Source organism: Osmerus eperlanus, chromosome 15 (assembly GCF_963692335.1).
Source record: "Osmerus eperlanus chromosome 15, fOsmEpe2.1, whole genome shotgun sequence".
Lineage (NCBI taxonomy): Eukaryota > Metazoa > Chordata > Actinopteri > Osmeriformes > Osmeridae > Osmerus > Osmerus eperlanus.
Window position 1 is genome coordinate 12,595,546 of NC_085032.1, and position 17,153 is coordinate 12,612,698.

The 17,153-nt window shown below is 45.8% G+C and overlaps 3 protein-coding genes across 7 annotated transcripts in view; 1 reads left to right on the forward strand and 2 right to left on the reverse strand.

Annotated features, from left to right (window-relative positions):
• rreb1a (ras responsive element binding protein 1a) overlaps positions 1-3,091 on the forward strand; it is a 42,558-nt gene extending 39,467 nt beyond the window's left edge. For all 4 annotated transcript variants that reach the window (XM_062480173.1, XM_062480172.1, XM_062480170.1 and 1 more), the window contains one exon: positions 58-3,091. In XM_062480173.1, coding sequence (XP_062336157.1) covers positions 58-731 — 674 coding nt within the window. In that variant the 3' untranslated portion in view covers positions 732-3,091. The remainder of the gene's footprint in view (positions 1-57) is intronic.
• A 1,032-nt stretch (positions 3,092-4,123) lies between these two features.
• ssr1 (signal sequence receptor, alpha) lies at positions 4,124-9,502 on the reverse strand. 2 transcript variants are annotated; one of them, XM_062480174.1, is made up of 10 exons: positions 9,346-9,502; positions 8,307-8,440; positions 8,083-8,179; positions 7,746-7,891; positions 7,539-7,658; positions 7,279-7,355; positions 7,085-7,163; positions 6,369-6,462; positions 6,012-6,026; positions 4,124-5,786 (listed from the first exon to the last, which is right to left on the reverse strand). In XM_062480174.1, the coding sequence occupies exons 1-10, from the start codon at positions 9,413-9,415 to the stop codon at positions 5,719-5,721; spliced, it is 900 nt and encodes a 299-aa protein (XP_062336158.1). In that variant the 5' UTR covers positions 9,416-9,502; the 3' UTR covers positions 4,124-5,718. The 2 variants fall into 2 exon arrangements, with proteins under 2 accessions (XP_062336158.1, XP_062336159.1); XM_062480175.1 differs by lacking the exon at positions 6,012-6,026.
• A 1,633-nt stretch (positions 9,503-11,135) lies between these two features.
• LOC134034667 (nebulin-like) overlaps positions 11,136-17,153 on the reverse strand; it is a 23,441-nt gene continuing 17,423 nt past the window's right edge. Inside the window, exons 46-62 of the mRNA XM_062479173.1 lie at positions 17,116-17,153; positions 16,914-17,018; positions 16,681-16,788; positions 16,469-16,579; positions 16,212-16,328; positions 15,966-16,076; positions 15,771-15,875; positions 15,569-15,673; positions 14,918-15,022; positions 14,633-14,725; positions 13,924-14,016; positions 13,558-13,662; positions 12,972-13,143; positions 12,589-12,681; positions 12,108-12,236; positions 11,669-11,793; positions 11,136-11,549 (exon numbers count right to left, since the gene is read on the reverse strand). The exon at positions 17,116-17,153 is cut by the window's right edge and continues 67 nt beyond it. Of these exons, the coding sequence (XP_062335157.1) occupies positions 11,373-11,549; positions 11,669-11,793; positions 12,108-12,236; positions 12,589-12,681; positions 12,972-13,143; positions 13,558-13,662; positions 13,924-14,016; positions 14,633-14,725; positions 14,918-15,022; positions 15,569-15,673; positions 15,771-15,875; positions 15,966-16,076; positions 16,212-16,328; positions 16,469-16,579; positions 16,681-16,788; positions 16,914-17,018; positions 17,116-17,153 (1,892 nt within the window). The 3' untranslated portion in view covers positions 11,136-11,372. The remainder of the gene's footprint in view (positions 11,550-11,668; positions 11,794-12,107; positions 12,237-12,588; positions 12,682-12,971; positions 13,144-13,557; positions 13,663-13,923; positions 14,017-14,632; positions 14,726-14,917; positions 15,023-15,568; positions 15,674-15,770; positions 15,876-15,965; positions 16,077-16,211; positions 16,329-16,468; positions 16,580-16,680; positions 16,789-16,913; positions 17,019-17,115) is intronic.

Sequence of the window (17,153 nt, forward strand, 5' to 3'; positions counted from 1 at the left end):
TTGCAGAACTCCCTGCAGACACAAGTGTAGAACTTGCTGCAGACACAGCCGCGGAAGGTTCTGCAGGCACAGCTGCAGAAGGTGCTGCAGACACTGGTGCAGAAGGTGCTGCAAACACTGGTGCAGAAGGTGCTGCAGACAGTGTTGCAGCTCCGGACACGGCTGCAGACAGTGTTGCAGCTGCAGACACGGCTGCAGACAGTGTTGCAGATGCAGACACGGCTGCAGACACGGCTGCAGACACGGCTGCAGACACGGCTGCAGACACGGCTGCAGACACGGCTGCAGACAGTGTTGCAGACACGGCTGCAGACAGTGTTGCAGACACGGCTGCAGACACGGCTGCAGACACGGCTGCAGACAGTGTTGCAGACACGGCTGCAGACACGGCTGCAGACAGTGTTGCAGACACGGCTGCAGACACGGCTGCAGACACGGCTGCAGACAGTGCTACAGTTTCTAAACCAGAACCCGCTCAAACAACGGAACCAGCCCCAAAGACTCTTGCTGACCCCGCCCCCCAAGCCCCAGCTACTGGCGTGACAGCGGAGAGCTCCAAAGAATCCTCATCCTTGTCCCCCATTGCTGCCCCTGAGATGGCCCCCTCTGCCCTCTCCACCCCCAACCTCCCCTCAGAAGGCTTCATCCAGGGCCTTCTAGAGATCCACGCCAGCCCCTCCCTGGAGCACATCCTTCCCAGCGGGGAGCCGCCTCTGGTGGGTGTAGAGTGAGGCAGCCGCCCCCACCTTCCTTTCCCGCGTGTCCCTATGCAGCGGGGGTCTCCTGTGGGACACCACAGTGCCATATGATGGAGGTTCTCCTCCAGGATGCAAATCCTCTGATCCATGCAGAGAAACTTTGCCTCCAAGTGCCTTAACTACTACACCTGTGGGTTGATCAGCTGTTTTGTTGTTGTAATTTTTTGCTATATCTTTATCTACATTTACCCACCTGGAGGATCTAATTTTTTATAGCTTTTTATGATGATGATGATGATTTACATAATTTTTTGTCAGGGCCGGGGATCTTGCTATACTGCGATAAATTAATTATTGAATAATAAGCAATATATGGATGAGTTTAATGTTGGCTGGTGCTAAGGCTCTGTAAAATGGAGGGAGCAGCCGTCTGTGTGTGTGTGTGTGTGTGTGTGTGTGTGTGTGTGTGTCACCCTGTGATGGGGAGCCTGAGCTATGTAACTGGAAACACACATACGATCACAGAGAGGTAATCTTAGTTCTACTTCCTGATACTGCGTTGATGTATTCTATGGAGCAACCTATTGTTCTGGTGAGGATGTTTGGTTGGCCGACATTGCAGTTAGTCAGCTTTTGGAAACAACAGGTATGAACTCATTTGATCATGCGTGTGTCAGAGCTGGGGGAGCCAGGACGTCAGACGGGGATTTGAACCCAGACTAGAGAACAGACAGGCCTCAGTTGAACCTTGTTTTCTTTTTTTTTTCTTCTTTTCTAATCACTTTCTTCTCTTTGTGATGGCTCAGCTCGTTCCCTGGACACAATATGGGCAATATTTGCCCCTGACCGTGTGTGTGTGTGTGTGTGTGAGACGGTGTGTGTGGATCACAATCAGGATCATTCTCAGTCTGTTCTATGACAGTGTGCTATGATGGAATATTCTCACTGTGTGTTGTTGTGAGCAATTATGGTTTAATTTTACTTCACATGAACAAAAGGGCTAGGTGTGTGTGTGCATGCATTGCTCACCTCTCTGTCGCCCCCTACAGTCTGAATGAAAGTATCTGACATGGGGTCAGGGATAGGAGGGTTCGAGTCTTCCATACTTGTTGGCCCAGACAAGCAGGAGAAGTGAGGGTATTGGGGGTGGTGTATCAACAGTGAGGTGGAACACTAGTTAGTTGTTTTGTTTGAATCGTTTATTGTTTATTTCCTAGTCTTGTGTACTGGAACCGTGTCGCCCTGCTGCCCAAAATCTTATATTTCAGAAGGGGGTAAAAAATGTCCCCCAACGACACAGACAGGATTCTTTCTTCTTTTTTTTATGTATCTACAGCTACATTTGCTGTATATTCATTTCTTTCTTTTTTTTACATATATAAAGGAACCTCAGAAGTAAACAAATCAAACCTCAAGGCTCATAATGAACTGTCACCTAGGCAGAAGCAGGAGGTGGTGGTTCGGCAGGGGGGCGGAGGGATACGGAGCTTAAACAGACCTTCCTCCCAGCGTGCTGGAACATGGACTGCTGCAGCCTGAATGGCACTAACCAACCAACAAACTACTACTATGATGATGACGATGAACGACAATAAACAGCAACGCAATCATTGAGAGGAACAGAACAGAGGCGGCCTGAGAGAGTGTTCTGAACAGAGTATTAAAGGAGGGCAGTCCACATGCAACTTTAAGGACCATTCTCTTGTCCCCCACATGGCAACAGGGGAGACTAGTGGTGCATTATGGGATCACGCCCTGGCGCTTGGACGCTGCTGGCATCGGCAGGACAGACGGGCAGAATGCAGAAGCGATCTTGGAAACCATATGGACTCAGCTACTCGCTCCATCCTTCTCACTCTCCATTTCTTTTTTTTACCTATCATTTCCTCTGTTTGTGTGTGTGTGTGTGGGGGGGGGGGTGGGGCTAAGAATGGCTGGAGTCTCCATAAGGATGCATGAAATGATGGACTGGTTTTAAATGTATTTATTTGGAGCCTGAGTGAACAGTCATATAATAGAGAAGTCAGGTGAGTCAGATCCCTCAGAGACAGATATTGATCTGGGGATGTTCGTGAATTAGCAATAATCACTATTATTGATCCTAAAGCTTTATGTAGAAATGGATCTGTCTGCGAATGGATGACTGGTGGGTCTATCATTATTTTGTTGTTCATTATTTTTAGTTTTGGCAAATAAATGATTTTCTTTCTCTCAGATATATAAAGACGTATACAACTGTGAAATCTATTGTGTTCAGTTAAAAAGGTGAGTTTATAGGTTAGGTTTTCTTTTTTTTTTGCATGTTAACCGTAATTTGTTCACTTATGGATGTTTTTTGTTTCTTTTCTCTATCTGTCTTTACTTAGCTCTCAGGGTCTCCATACAATTCATATTCATTTTTATTTTATTTTTTTTACCTGAGTTGCAAAAAGTTCTTCCAAGTTGTGATTTTTGTATTTTAATGATTAAAAAAAGTCTATCAATCACTACATTTAGCACTTGACTGTGAACTCCAACCAGCAGAGCAGAGTGGTGTGTATGTTAGCTTACATGCTAGCCTCTCCCTCTTTAGCAGCATTTAACAAAGTGTATAAATACTCAGATAAGTAATTTTTTCCAGTTAATTTCTTCCTTTAATCCTTTATTTTCCTTTTCCATTGTTCATCCCCCCCCCCCCCCCCCCCCTTTACAATAAATTATCAGCCGTTTCAAACTCTTTGTTTTGGAGGAGATCAAACTTTAAGACTCCTGTGACTCCAGAACAAATCACATTCTGGCCCATTTTGAAAGGGAACCTTGGAGAACATATAAAGCCGTCGCCACATCCGGCTTCCCTACCACAGAGATGGACCGGCCCAGAGCTCGAGCTCATGTTAGCATATTTAGCATCTGGTACCTAATGTTAATGTACTATTAGCATCTGGAACCTAATGTTAATGTACTATTAGCATCTGGAACCTAATGTTAATGTACCATGTAATTGTACACTTCTCTTTTCTACAGTCCCGTCTCTCCCATAGATGGTGTATTGCAGTACATGAGTGCTTCACAAATCAGACATGTACAAAAATCTGTATGGATTAAAATTTAAAAGCAATAAAGATATATTAATGAAAGGTGTGTGAATCAAACAAAACTGGTGTCAGGTGTTTTCTGTTCGGGTAAAACTTTTCCCTGTTTTGTATTTGTGGACAAAGGCTGCCACTTTGGTCTGAAAGTTGGTCAATATTTGTACACGCTCAAACCAAAATAGGTTTATAACTTAATTTAAATATCACAGGGTTCCTGCAAGTTTCAGTAAGTCAAATTTAAGACCTTTTTAAGACTTTAACTTAAAAGTTACATTGTGGTCATGTGAGATGTGGGACTTCACCTTCACAGTTTCATATCTGATCTGGTTGAGAAATCCACAGTGCAAACACATGAGCACTTAAACTTTCCTTTATTTTCTACAACAATTTGCACCACCAGCTCTTTCATACTCCACAAATACAATGCAGCAGAACGGTTTAAAACTCACAATCGAATATTTTCATTCATGAATTCATTCAAATAAAGACCTTTCAATTTGATTTCTATACAGTCTACAATAGTCACTTAACGGGCAACCATCTGGTTTGGTAAAACCAGGTACAAGACCAGCCTCTCTAGCCCAAACGTAGACCAGTTCAACACAAAACCCTTCCACTTCTCTTAATTAATGGGTTGTTAACACTGGGTTTCTATAATCCTAGATTAGGATTCTGTTTTCCCAGAACAGGCCACCTACAATGTCTCTAACGATGGTCTGATAACTAGGCTCCAGAGGTTTGGATTTAATGGCATGTAAAAAGCCCAGAAACCAAGGAATTCACTCCAGTTTCATAAACTCACATTAGCCACCCCAGTCTGCATTTTCACCAGTGCATTAAGCAATATTTATATACACACAATTCTTACCACAAAAAATAAAATAAAACATTCTAAAAGAAAGAAATTACAATTCTGCATACAGTTTTATTGTGAAATGAAGCCTGGTGTATGAAGAATTAAACTTAATTTACAGTAAATTACAGTTAACAGAAAGTAAAAAAACAGGCACATTGAGGGCAGTGAGGAAGGAGAAACCATAAACAGAGATGTGTTATATTCCAAAAACATCTTTGTCAACTCATTAACTTCCATGCACACAGTAGGACAGGGCCATGTCCTGTTATGGACACACACCCTGGAGCTTTTGCAAGGAAGTGACTAAGGAGACAAAAGAAAACACATTTTGTAATGGAATATGTCCCAGTTTGATAGTTTCCCCTATCGTATGTCCAAAGTCATCCAAGATGTCAAGAGTAATAGAGGAGTGTAGCAGTGCACTTCAGACAGTGGACAAGAACCTCAAAGCCTGTGAGCAGAAAAAGGAGCCAGGACTCTTTGGCGCCCTCTCTGCCCCTCAGGCCACCAGAAGAACTACAGGCAGACACCCAGAATGTGCAGTTTAACCAGTGCAAAAATAAAACACACGGAAGTAAAAGATCAAAATTTAAGAAAAAATGTGATCATGGCTTTATAGACCACCACTCCCCCAACCCACAGAATCTATTATGCCCTGAAGACTTGAATGAAGATAGTCCCAACATCAAACCATCACTCGAGTCACCAAAACCCTCAAGTGTAACTTTTCCTTTTAGCCCACCACTTCAGAACCACACCAATCATCTCTGAACCCACTCCTCCATTGGTCTTCAGTCATTCCACAGCCCTGCTCAGATACAGCTCGGACAGGGGAATCATTCACACTAAAGGAGACCATTTTGGTGATGGCGTTGTTGTCATTTGAAACTGTTAGCTGTTTGTGTACAAAAGGCCATCCTTTGCAAAGGTTGGCACTAGAGTCCTCTGAAGGGAGGTCAGCTTAATTGTCGTTATTGTTGAGTTGTTTGTTTTGTCCCCAGAAGATAAGGGACGAAGGGTACTGGCGCAGTACAGCGTTGCCAAGGCAGCACCACATACCAGGTGGAGGCGTGGCTTGGCAAGGACGAAGCTATCACTCGTCTGAGCCGGCAGAGCGTTTCTGGTTCCTTTTGCGAGGAGATCGTCTGGGAGAGGCTTTGTCTGGGGGAGGAGAAGGGTGGTTATTGTCAGAGAGAGAGAGAGAGAGCGAGCAAGAGAGAGAGAGGGGGGTGGGTGGGAGAGAGAGGGGGGGGGGGTGGGTGGGAGAGAGAGAACCGCACTTGGATTACTACAGAATATACATAGAATCTGTTACATTACTGACTAAAGACTGAATAACTACTAACAGAGCTACGACAGCACCAGTGACAGAAGAGAAGATCTCACCTCTACGACTCTGCACTGGAGAGGCAAGGACACAGGAGACAGCAAAAGAGAGAAGGAGAAAGAAAAGAATGAGTGAGTTTCCCCCATGCATAAAGAGAGAGCAGGTTTGTAGAAACCCAAGCCAGGTAACAGCACAGTCAGACCCAGGGGAGCCATCACCCCCCAGACAGGACCCCAGCCAGGGACCACAGTAGGCACAGAACAGGGTTACTAATAAAAGCTTACAGGTTTGACAGGAGAACACTCTGGAACAGAGTATAGATGGAGGTAAGCAGGCAGTAGGTCACCCATGCGAGTAGAGACAGATCAGACCAGACCGAGGCAGGGCAGTTTTGCGCGGTGCGCACGCACACTTACTGATCTGGTTGAGGGTCTCCTGAGGGATCCAGCTCATGTCCACGTCATTGTGACTAGATGTTCCCATCTCCACCTTGGCAGTAGGACGTCTCCTCTGTGTAAAAACAGACACACACACAGGAAGTGACCAAACAGTGCAGGAAGTAATCCGATTCATCTACTGTACCTACTGTAAGACGTCCTCAATTTATCACTGGGCACTTCACTTCCTACTTCACCCTCCTCCCTTTCTCAATCTTTACTTCCTGTTTCTGTGATACTGACACAACCAATCTAGCTGTCGACGACACATCCAACAGCCTCAACAAAACATCACGTTTAGGATGTCTGTTTGATCACAAGACTTTGAACGCTTTTGTGCAGGCAGGCATTGTTTTAAAACGGCATTAAAAGCTGTTGTGTGAACCAACTCATCTCCCTGAGGTTCTGACAAGCTGCCTTCTCTGACCCTGTCTATCTTGTAGTTCCTCCAAAAAATGCTGGTACCCTCTCTGATCCTTCTCTTGATGTCACTGTCCTCAGCCTGCAACAACAAAACAGCAGCACTCACACAATGCTATCAAGGCTTCACTATCTGTTTGTCCGACCTTCCTGGACTGATTTGGGACGGAGCTCCTCCCTCATGGAACAGACATCCTATCCAAAGAACTGTTTGCCGTCTCTCTCCATGTGACTTGGTGAGACTCTAGATAGTCATGCGAGTTGAAGTATTTTACCTTTCTGGACTCTAGCAGCTGGTGAAGGCCTACAACTACCAGCAGCCCCAGGCCAGACAGGAACACATACATGAAGATCCTGAGGAGGAGAAGAGAGGTGTGTTAAACAACCTATATCGCCCCCAGGTAGCAGGGCTGAAGAATAGCTTTTTCTGAGCAGAGCAGTGTAGTAGGGACTCAGTCAGATGACTTACGTCTCTCCGTCCAAACCGTCCTCCTTCTCAGTGATGGTCACAGTCTGGTTAAACACTGCATCCTGGAACACGTTACCCTGTGGTGGGAGGGGAAGAGATGTGAGTCAAGCTACTCTGAATCCAAGGACCATGCAAGAACACAAAACCTTAGCCAGAGCTATTAGACCTCAGACAAACAATACTTGAAATGTGTTGAACTTGGCCTGTGTCTCTCTCTCTCTCTCTCTCTCTCTCACAGTGAAATTGAGTAGGTAACTCACGTTGCCGTCTTTGTAGTTGAGGTTGATGACCAGTCCGAAAGGTCTTCCTCCCATTTGCTCTGCAGGGATGAAGGAGTACTCAAAGGTGGCCTGGCGGCCTGGAGGAACCACGATGCCCAGCTAAAACACAACATGACACACTACTACCAACAATACTATATTATATTATATTATAAACAACAGTGTTCTGGAATCCCTGTCACCTACCTGCAGAGCGGTGAAGTTCTGGATGTAGAACTGGAAGTCTTGTGGGTAACGGAAGGAGGCGTCCAGAGACTCCACCACAAAGTTGTCAGTGCTGCCCTTGTTGCTAAATCCCATCAGGAACTTGACAATTTCGTTTGCAGGGAAGTCTGAGCAATGTAGGAAGGAGAGATGAGAGAGAGAGATGGGCTGTTTTAGTAAGAGAAATGTCTATGTTAGGCTCTTTTCTCAATAGATGTCAAAGTGAAGATAGATAGGAAAGGAATCTAGAGCAGTGCTTTGAGTTGGGATTTGAACCCATGTAGTAGACACAGGTTTGTAGTGTGTTAAAATTTCTTACCATCTCCCTTGACGAATAGGATGGTGGTGTCAGCATTAGGAGAGGCCTTCACCTCTCCAGTCAGTGCCTCCTCCTCCTCTTCCTCTTTTTCTTCTGTCTAGATATAAACGCAGACACAATATCAGAATCAAGCATACATCCAGAGGCATGTTGTCTTTGTGATACTGGCCTCACGCAAAACCGACGAAGGCTACATTCATGGTTATTAATACCCCTCTTTTTACCAGTTCTGTGTTTTCATCATCTTCAACCTCAGCCTCATCATCTTCATCCTCAGCTGTCACGTCATCCACACTGTCTTCCTCAACTTCCGCCGCTTCCTCGTCTTCGGTCGCATCCTGGGCTACAGCCATCGGCCCTGCAGGAAACAGACGAAAACCTTAAACACTTACAACTAGCTACTAGGCTAAATAGCGCCACTAATGATGCAGTAAAAATACTATTAAAAAGATGGCTGTTTATCTACCGAGGTGGGGTAACGAGCAGTATAGCCATACTTAATGGCGTAAGGAATGCCATCTGAATCTAGCTAATCACACTGTCCAGAAACGTAATATAATTAGGCTAGCTAGCACTAGCTGGATGACATCCCAGGCTTTGCCAAAAAATAGAGGTTGTATGAGGCCACTCATGCCATGGATGTTAGCAAGCAGTTACTGACGTGCCCAGCAATACACAATCAACTATTAGCTAATAGCTAGCCATGCTAGTGTTATCTGGGCTTGGGAAACATTTAGTAATTCGATTATCAGATGTAGTGCCATTGGTAATCATATTTTGTTACCCGTGGGTTAAGTTTGATACTGATTTCATACAAGCAAACTGGAATGGCAGCCGACAAAGCTAACGTTAGCCTGCTAACTAGCAACACGTTGTAACACGCTAGCTAGCTTATTTTAAGGACACGTCAGTCTAGTATGAGACCGATCGAATAGCAAACTGAGAACCAAATCATTTAGCTGACACAATGCAACATTTGAAATGTGGGACTTGATTTCGATAGCGAGGTTCAAGTACTTTGTCATCGAGGGAGTTCAATATCGCAGCTGTCAAAAGTACAGAGACAGTCATGTTGCTGCACATGTCAAAGGCGAACAAGCCTGGATGGCCTTCTCAATGAATTTTGCTCACTACTAGCTTTGTGTATGCGAGCGGCATTATTCCTGACTGGCATCACGGTCGTGCTAATAGCTAGCTAGCTTGTAGAGCAACTTATGTATATTTCAATATAGCTCACCATCAATACTAATTGAATGCACCCACCTTTCATAAAGATCGTAGCCGGGAAAGCTAGTAATACTAGCAGCAGTAGTTTGGGTAGTAGTTTCATCATTTTGAAGCAGAAACCGTTTGCTCTCCGTCTCTGTATCAACTACTAAGCATTCGTCGTGCTTCCCTAGCCAAGCCTTGAGTTCTGTAGTACCAATGCGCATGCGCATTATAGCAAAGGATCAGTTTTATATAGATCTTAGACCCCTGAATTTCACCATTCTAATTTTAGCAGCCTGAATTTTGTTCTTTTTGAATTTCTGAATTTTTGGAATGTCATTTTTAGAATCTGAATTTTACTGTTCGAATTTGAGCAATCAGAATTTCCAAACCTTTAATTTTTGGATCGGATTGTTTTTTAAACATAAATATAATAAATTAATATTTCAATTTAAAGAGGTTAATTCAAAACCAACAAATGTGGTGTTTAAATTTCTATGAGTATTCAATGCCTTTTAAAATTCAAAACATGTCACTGATTTGCATTATTATGTCTTGCCACGAAATGCACCCCCTGATAACTCTGACTAGGAAAGTGCCACATGCACGAAACCTTGTCTGGTCACTCATACTTGTACCCTTAATATACAGTAAGAAATCTTCTGATGCTGGGATATACAGAACAGAAATTAGATGGCGGGTGCATTTCAGGGCAGGGCTGTATTGTGTCTTGCCACGAAATGCAAACATACAGAATTTTTACATCTTAAAAAGTAAACCAACGACACACAAATGTTGACAAAGAAAGTTTATTTTCCACACGTGAAACACTGCAATTAATGACAATTTGTTTAATGTTACTAAACGAGAAAAAATATCTGAACATAAAGTGATTTATAAACAGTATTCTTGGGCTACTTCTTGGGATACTGTCCCCTTGATCATGATTGTAAATAAAACTACTAAACTAAGTAATGGATTTCCAGTTTAACCTTTGTACCCACAAATGTTTTCTTTAATTGTTGACCACAGAGAGTGAAACTAGACAGTCAAATACGACAATTTGTGATTCAACCATCAATGTAAAGTAATATGCTTTCTGGCAACAAAAGGTGAAGGTAAAATACATAGTTTTGATACTTAATTTGAATATTATGTTTGTATCATTAATGTTCAATGTTGTTTTGTAAGGTTACTTTGTGTCAAGATAAACATGTAGAAGTGTATTAATAAAAACAAAGAGCAATATCATATTTTTGTCTGTATCTACGTCTGTGTCAGTCTGCATGTTGTGTGACCTGTCTGTCTGCTAGTCAGGATTGGATTGGACAGTAAGAAATTGTCTTTTGCTTCTCCTCCTTTCACAAGCAGAGAGGTTAGTGTTGATGTCTAGATGAACAGATAGCTGAATATTAGGAATAAAAGAGGAGAAAAGAGAAGACAGATGGCAAGAAGAAGAGAGAAGACAGAGGTAGAGGAGAGGAAGCCCCCCGGACTAAGTCAGGTCCAGTCCCGGGTGTAGTCCCAGGTCCTGTCCCGAGTCTAGTCCCAGGTCCAGTCCCGAGTCTAGTCCCAGATCCAGTCCCGAGTCTAGTCCCAGATCCAGTCCCGGGTCTAGTCCCAGGTCCTGTCCCGAGTCTAGTCCCAGGTCCTGTCCCGAGTCTAGTCCCAGGTCCAGTCCCGAGTCTAGTCCCAGATCCAGTCACGAGTCTAGTCCCAGATCCAGTCCCGGGTCTAGTCCCGGGTCCAGTCACGGGTCTAGTCCCAGTCCAGTCCCGAGTCTAGTCCCAGGTCCAGTCCCGAGTCTAGTCCCAGATCCAGTCCCGGGTCTAGTCTCAGGTCCAGTCCCGGGTCTAGTCCCAGGTCCAGTCCCGGGTCTAGTCCCAGCTCCAGTCCCGAGTCTAGTCCCAGATCCAGTCCCGGGTCTAGTCCCAGGTCCAGTCCCGAGTCTAGTCCCAGGTCCAGTCCCGGGTCTAGTCCCAGATCCAGTCCCGAGTCTAGTCCCAGGTCCAGTCCCGGGTCTAGTCCCAGGTCCAGTCCCGAGTCTAGTCCTGAGTCTAGTCCCGGATCTAGTCCCGGATCTAGTTGAATCCCTCCACGTAGTTGGCCGGCAGCATGCCAGACTTCCCCGTTCTCTGCACCGTCCCGTACATCCAACCCTCGTCGATTGACTGGGCGTTGACGATGATGTCACCGTCACGGAACGACACCTCGTCATGGTCCTGGGCAGCGTAATCATACAGCGCCCGGTACACCCTCTACACGGACACCATGGCAACCACACGGAACACAATGTCAGTCCAAGATTTTAAATGATATTGTCAGTTATGAATCAATAAGATGAAGTTGAGGAGGAGGGAGTGTCGTTTGAACATACCATGGTGGTGGAGTGTGGGGGGGACTGGATGGACCTCACTGAGGACATGCTGGTCTGGTGCATGTAACCATACCCCTGCTGCTGCTGTGGAACACTCTGATGGTATGCCCCAGGAAGAACAGGAGCTGAAAGGTGGTGATACACACACATTTGTACATTGATCACTGTCCAAAATGTAGCATACATGGAGGATTGTGATGCCAGGCAGGGTTTGGTGCTCAGTGCTTAGCCACTCAGAAGATTTAGCTTTCTCTCGCTTGTCCAGACTGTCTGTGAGAGGTGAAGTTAAGATGCTATCAGTCACATGAGTGGGGAAAAGTTGAGAAATACATCCTGTTTCCTGTGTGTTAGAAAGAGAACTGTGAGAGTCAAGATTTAAAACCACAATGTGTCTCTTTAACAACACCCCCTTCCACAACACACAGACACCCTGGCAGACCTGGGGTGGAAGTGCCGCTGCAGACAGACAGGCTGTGGTCCCAGGGCTCAGAGGCCAGAGAGCTCAGAGAGGCAGGCTGGGACTGGAGGGACTGCTGGGAAACCTGCCTGCTCAGACGACTGGCCCGCTCTAACACACCGCCGCCACCAGGGGGCAGCAGACACACACGACCCGAGAGAGGCAGAGCAGGAAGGACGGAGATGAACAGAGAGAGGCAAGATTAGAGGAAGAGGTGAAAAGGGGGATGCAAGGGGGAGAAGGGAAGGAGGTAAACAGTCAGGAAAAGACAGGGATTAGAAGAATGTACATGACTAATGGTTGGCATGAGAGACAGAGAATGAACAAACTATAAATGAAAAGCAGATAAATGGGGTGGGGAATGGGGAGTAGATATGAGAAGAGAAGGAAAGGAGAGAGGAGTGGAGCGGAAAGGGGAGACAAGGAGAGGAGTGGAGAGAGGATGTTGTATGGAGAGAAATACCAGACATTCTCCTCAGGCTTTTAGACTGGATGTTATCTTCCACAGGGTCAAAGTCAAAGATGGAACCAGGGTCAGTCCTCCACACCTTCATGTCTTTGACCCCAGAGAGAGAAGTTATACAGGGTCAAAGGTCATTCACACAGAAGAGACAGGAAGGAAGAACAAATACAAACACGAACACCAACAGAGGCATGATTGGTCTTTTTGGAGCAAAAGCCTCTTTGTGACTCGATAAACAGGAAGTCCACACTGGTACTCAAAAGGCAAAACACATAATGAGAATCGGGAGTCTACATCTTGTGTTGACCTGCACTAAACCTCATTGGACCTCTGATTGCAACGAGCCTATGATGACCTCTTGAACTTTAACCGTTGCTCCTTACCTACAATGATGCCAGGTCGCCTGTCCATCTCCACCATCTGGGGGTGGACCCCCTTATACCCTGCCTCCGTCATCATGTGATTGGACCGTTGCAACCTATCCATGCCCACGTCCTCCATCACTGGTGTGTAGCCACGCCCCCTCTCACGCTCAAAGTCCTCATGGTACTTGGCCTGGGGCAGGACAGGACACACACACACACACACACACAAGTCAATACTGGTCAACTCCAGTAACAACTAGAGGGAAAACAGAGCAAGGATTAGACAGATAACAGTGATCCTAGAACATGCAACGCACACATTGTTGCAGTTAGAGTCAAATACTAACACACATACTGTCTACATCATCCTGTAACACACACACACCCCTTGCCCACACACACAACCATTTTTAAGGGTGCATTTGGTCAACGAGCAAATAAAACTCCACACAGCAACAAGTGAAAAAAGTCCTTTATTAGTTACAACACACACACACATAATTATGTGTTAATTCCAGTGCAGCATCCCACCACCCTCTGTGCTCCTCAGTCATGTTAGCTCCGCCCACAGTCAGAAACGCTGCCATGGTAACTGCATCGCTACCATGGAGATGCTGTTCTGGGACTTCCTGACACGCCTTAATTCAGGTGTGTCCAGCTCCATACAGCTCCTCCCTCGCATCTCCTGCAACCCACGCTGGTACTTCACCTGGAATGACACACCACACACACACACACACACACACACACACACACACACACACACACACACACACACACACACACACACACACAAACAAACATTTCTATTGAGGCAGGTACTGAATGATAATATGTGTCATATGAATGATATATTGATGGCATGTGTCTTTATATATACTGTATGTATGATTATATATAGATTTATATTCATACATACAATATATTTGTCTCTAAATGTACACATGCATGTTTAGTGGTGTTGACTTGCCGAGCTGATGTTGTCCTGGTTCTGCCTGACTCTCTCCAGCTCTGGAGTCACACCCATACTGGTTGCCTGGCCAACAGGCTTTTTATACTTCACCTGGAGGGAGGGATGGATGGATATGAAGGAAGGGATGGACAAACATAGTAATGAAAGAAAGTAGCGAATCAAGACTTCTAGTCTTTCCTGCTAAAGTTGTTCAGACATGAACATCAGTCATGAAGCCCCCCTTCTCCACCCAGACACACTACTAGTGTGCTCATTAGTGATTGGCAGCTAAGCTGCAACGGTAGCATGGTCTGGTCACCATGGCGCCAGGGATCCTGAGCTGGTTGGTTGGTTCCCCCTGACCCTCCTGTTTGCCTGGCCTATCAATAGAGGATTGTTCTGTGGCTCACTAATGACCTGGTGTTCACACATACACACTTTTGTGTGTTTGGGGAGGGAGAGAGATGGTTTTGGTGTGATGTCATGGTCATGTTCAGTAGAGTGTGTATTTGTAGTTTGCTTTGCCTTCATGGTAATGTGAAACACAGTTCATTGCCACATTCAACCATTAATTCAATAATTTGTTCAGTCATTCATCCAAACAAATCTTGACAGAGTGTGTGTGGTAGCATGTCGGTGTGGTTGTGTAAGTGTGAATCTGTTTGATTGTGTGTGTCCTTGGTTGTATGTGCGTGTGATTGTGTGCGTGTGGTTGTGTGTGTCTCACAGAGCTGATGTTCTCCTGGTTCCTGCGGACCCTCTCCATCTCGGGTGTATCCATGACAGCGGTTCCACTGCCCACCCCCTCCCTGTACTGGACCTGAGGGATCACACACACCACAGCAGGTGAGAGAACTGTCCCGGTTCCAGGTGAGCTGGAGGGTGAGAGGAAAGGTGAGTGTGGTAGGTGATATCTGATGATACTTGGAGGTTATAATGATAATGATGAGGAGGAGGAGGAGGAGGAGGAGGAAGATGAAGACTCGAATGAGGGAGAGGAAGAGGCCCTCACGTTGCTGATCTTCTTGGTGTTCTCCCTGGCCAGGACAATCTCTGGGGTGTCGCTCACTGATGACATCAGACCTTTCATCACTTTGGAGTCCCAGGTATAATACATCTGCAGGAGGGAAGGAGAAAGGAGACAGGAGATAAAGAGACAGGAGACAGGAGAAAGACAGAGGGAGAGAGAGAGAGAGAGAGAGAGAGAGTGAGAGAGAGAGAGAGAGAGAGAGAGAGAGAGAGAGAGTGAGAGAGAGAGAGAGAGAGAGAGAGAGAGAGAGTGAGAGAGAGAGAGAGAGAGAGAGAGTGAGAGAGAGAGAGAGAGAGAGAGAGAGAGAGAGAGAGAGAGAGAGAGAGAGAGAGAGAGAGAGAGGGAGTCAGGGAGGAAGAGTGAGATAGTGTGGTAATTTCAAAATCCCCAGTCTGAAATGAGTAGCTAAATCAGGATGTAAATATTGTGTGAGAGCTTGGTAGATAGTGTTACGTAATAAAAACATGCTGGTTTTGATCATGCTGAGTGGTGTGTCGTTACAAGTTTGGAGGCATGAAATCAGAATTTATGCTGTGAAATTAGAATGCCTGATGCATTTGGAATTCTGCCATGTAACTTGAAATGGCATTGAAAGTGCCTGTGCATAGTAAATGTGTGTGTGTTACCACTCACTGAGCTGATGTTCCTCTGGTTGGTCCTGGCTCGTTCCATCTCAGGGGTGTCGGACATCTGGGAGAAGGAGCCCTTCATCCTCTCTGCCTCATCCTTGTACTTCTTCTACAAAACAAACACACACGTTTACTGTGAAACTCTCTTTGCATCCCCCTCTCTCCATCCCTCCATTTCTCTCTTCCTCTCCCCCTCTTTCCAGTACCTGACTATATACATCCTTCAGGTAGGCAGCGTGGAGGAGCTCTGGAGTGTCTATCACTGTTCCAAACGAGCTCTCTCTCAGCTTGGCAGACTGCTTATAGGATGCCTGCAAGACAAACACACACACACACACACACACAGTCTTGTGAGGATTTGTATTTGTGATAGTGTGTTTGAGTGTGTGTGTGTTTCCCACCTGGCTGGTGGTCTCGGAGGCCCTCTTGGCTCTCTGTATCTCCAGGATGTCAGAGTTGAGCTCCATGCCTTTCCCCAGGATCTCCGTCTCCAGGTCCTTACGGTACTCCTTCTGTTTGAGACACACAAAACACACCCTTCTGTCTCACTGTTACAGGAGGATGGAATGAGTGTGTGTGTGTGTGTGTGTGTGTGTAAAAGATTGGGAGAGAGAACGAAGGAGAAGAAGAGACTATGACATCAGTACCTCGTTGAGTATCTGACTGGCGTTTTTGGCTCGTAGCAAATCAGGATACTCCTCCAGACCCAACCCTGACAAGCCCCGCCCCTTCACTTCCTGTTCCATGTCCTTCCTGTACTCCTTCTATTGGCCAAAGACAGCAGGGAGAGTGGGATTAGACATCCAGACCCTAGTCACCATGAAGGGAAACTATTTTGAGTTTGAGTGTGTACATAATGATCCGTTTGTGAGTGTGTCAGTCCGTAAGTGTGTGTGTGTGTCACCTCGCTGATCAGGGCTGTGGCGTGGCGCGCTGTCAGGTATCCAGGTGTTAGCTCCACCTCCAGCTGGGCCCTCCCCTTCACCTGCTCCTCATAGTCCTTCCTGTATTCCCTCTGAGAATCAAAGGCATTAAGACCACTGTCTGTGTCTGTGTGTGTGTGTGTGTGTGTATATGTATGTGTATATGTGTGTGTATGAGTGTGTGTGATCTCACCTCGCTCTGCATCTTCTGGGCCTCCTTGGAGACTTTGTAGGTCTGTGTGTCTCCAAACTCCATCTGAGAACGACCCTTGTTCTTCTCATACTCCTCCCGGTACTTCACCTACAACACACACACAAACACACAAACAACAAAGCTACAGTAGACTGCTGGTGTGTGTGAACGTATGTGTATATGTGTGCATATGTGCGTTTATTTGGTGTGTGTGCATGAAGGTGTTGCTCTACCTGGCTGTGCAGTACGGCGTTCTCCCTGTGGTGGAGCTGTTCAGCAGTGTCCAGAGCTTCATGGTAATGTCCCTTAGCCTGCTCATACTTCTTCCTGTACTCCACCTGCAGCAGCAATCAACCAATCACTTAACCAATCAACCAACCAATCAGTCAGTCAGTCAACCAGCTGATGGATCACTGTATGATGGCTTGAGCGTACGTTGCTCTGCAGCTTGCTGGCGTGGAGGGTATGCTCCA

What these genes read in the sequence shown, in the direction of transcription:
- ssr1 (XM_062480174.1), bottom strand. Translation starts at nt 9,415, where the DNA reads ATGATGAAACTACTACCCAAACTACTGCTGCTAGTATTACTAGCTTTC. An exon ending in GGCTACGATCTTTATGAAAG is followed by an intron (nt 8,441 to 9,345) that starts GTGGGTGCATTC and finishes TGTTTCCTGCAG; the next exon opens with GGCCGATGGCTGTAGCCCAG. An exon ending in TCAACTACAAAGACGGCAAC is followed by an intron (nt 7,356 to 7,538) that starts GTGAGTTACCTA and finishes CTCCCACCACAG; the next exon opens with GGTAACGTGTTCCAGGATGC.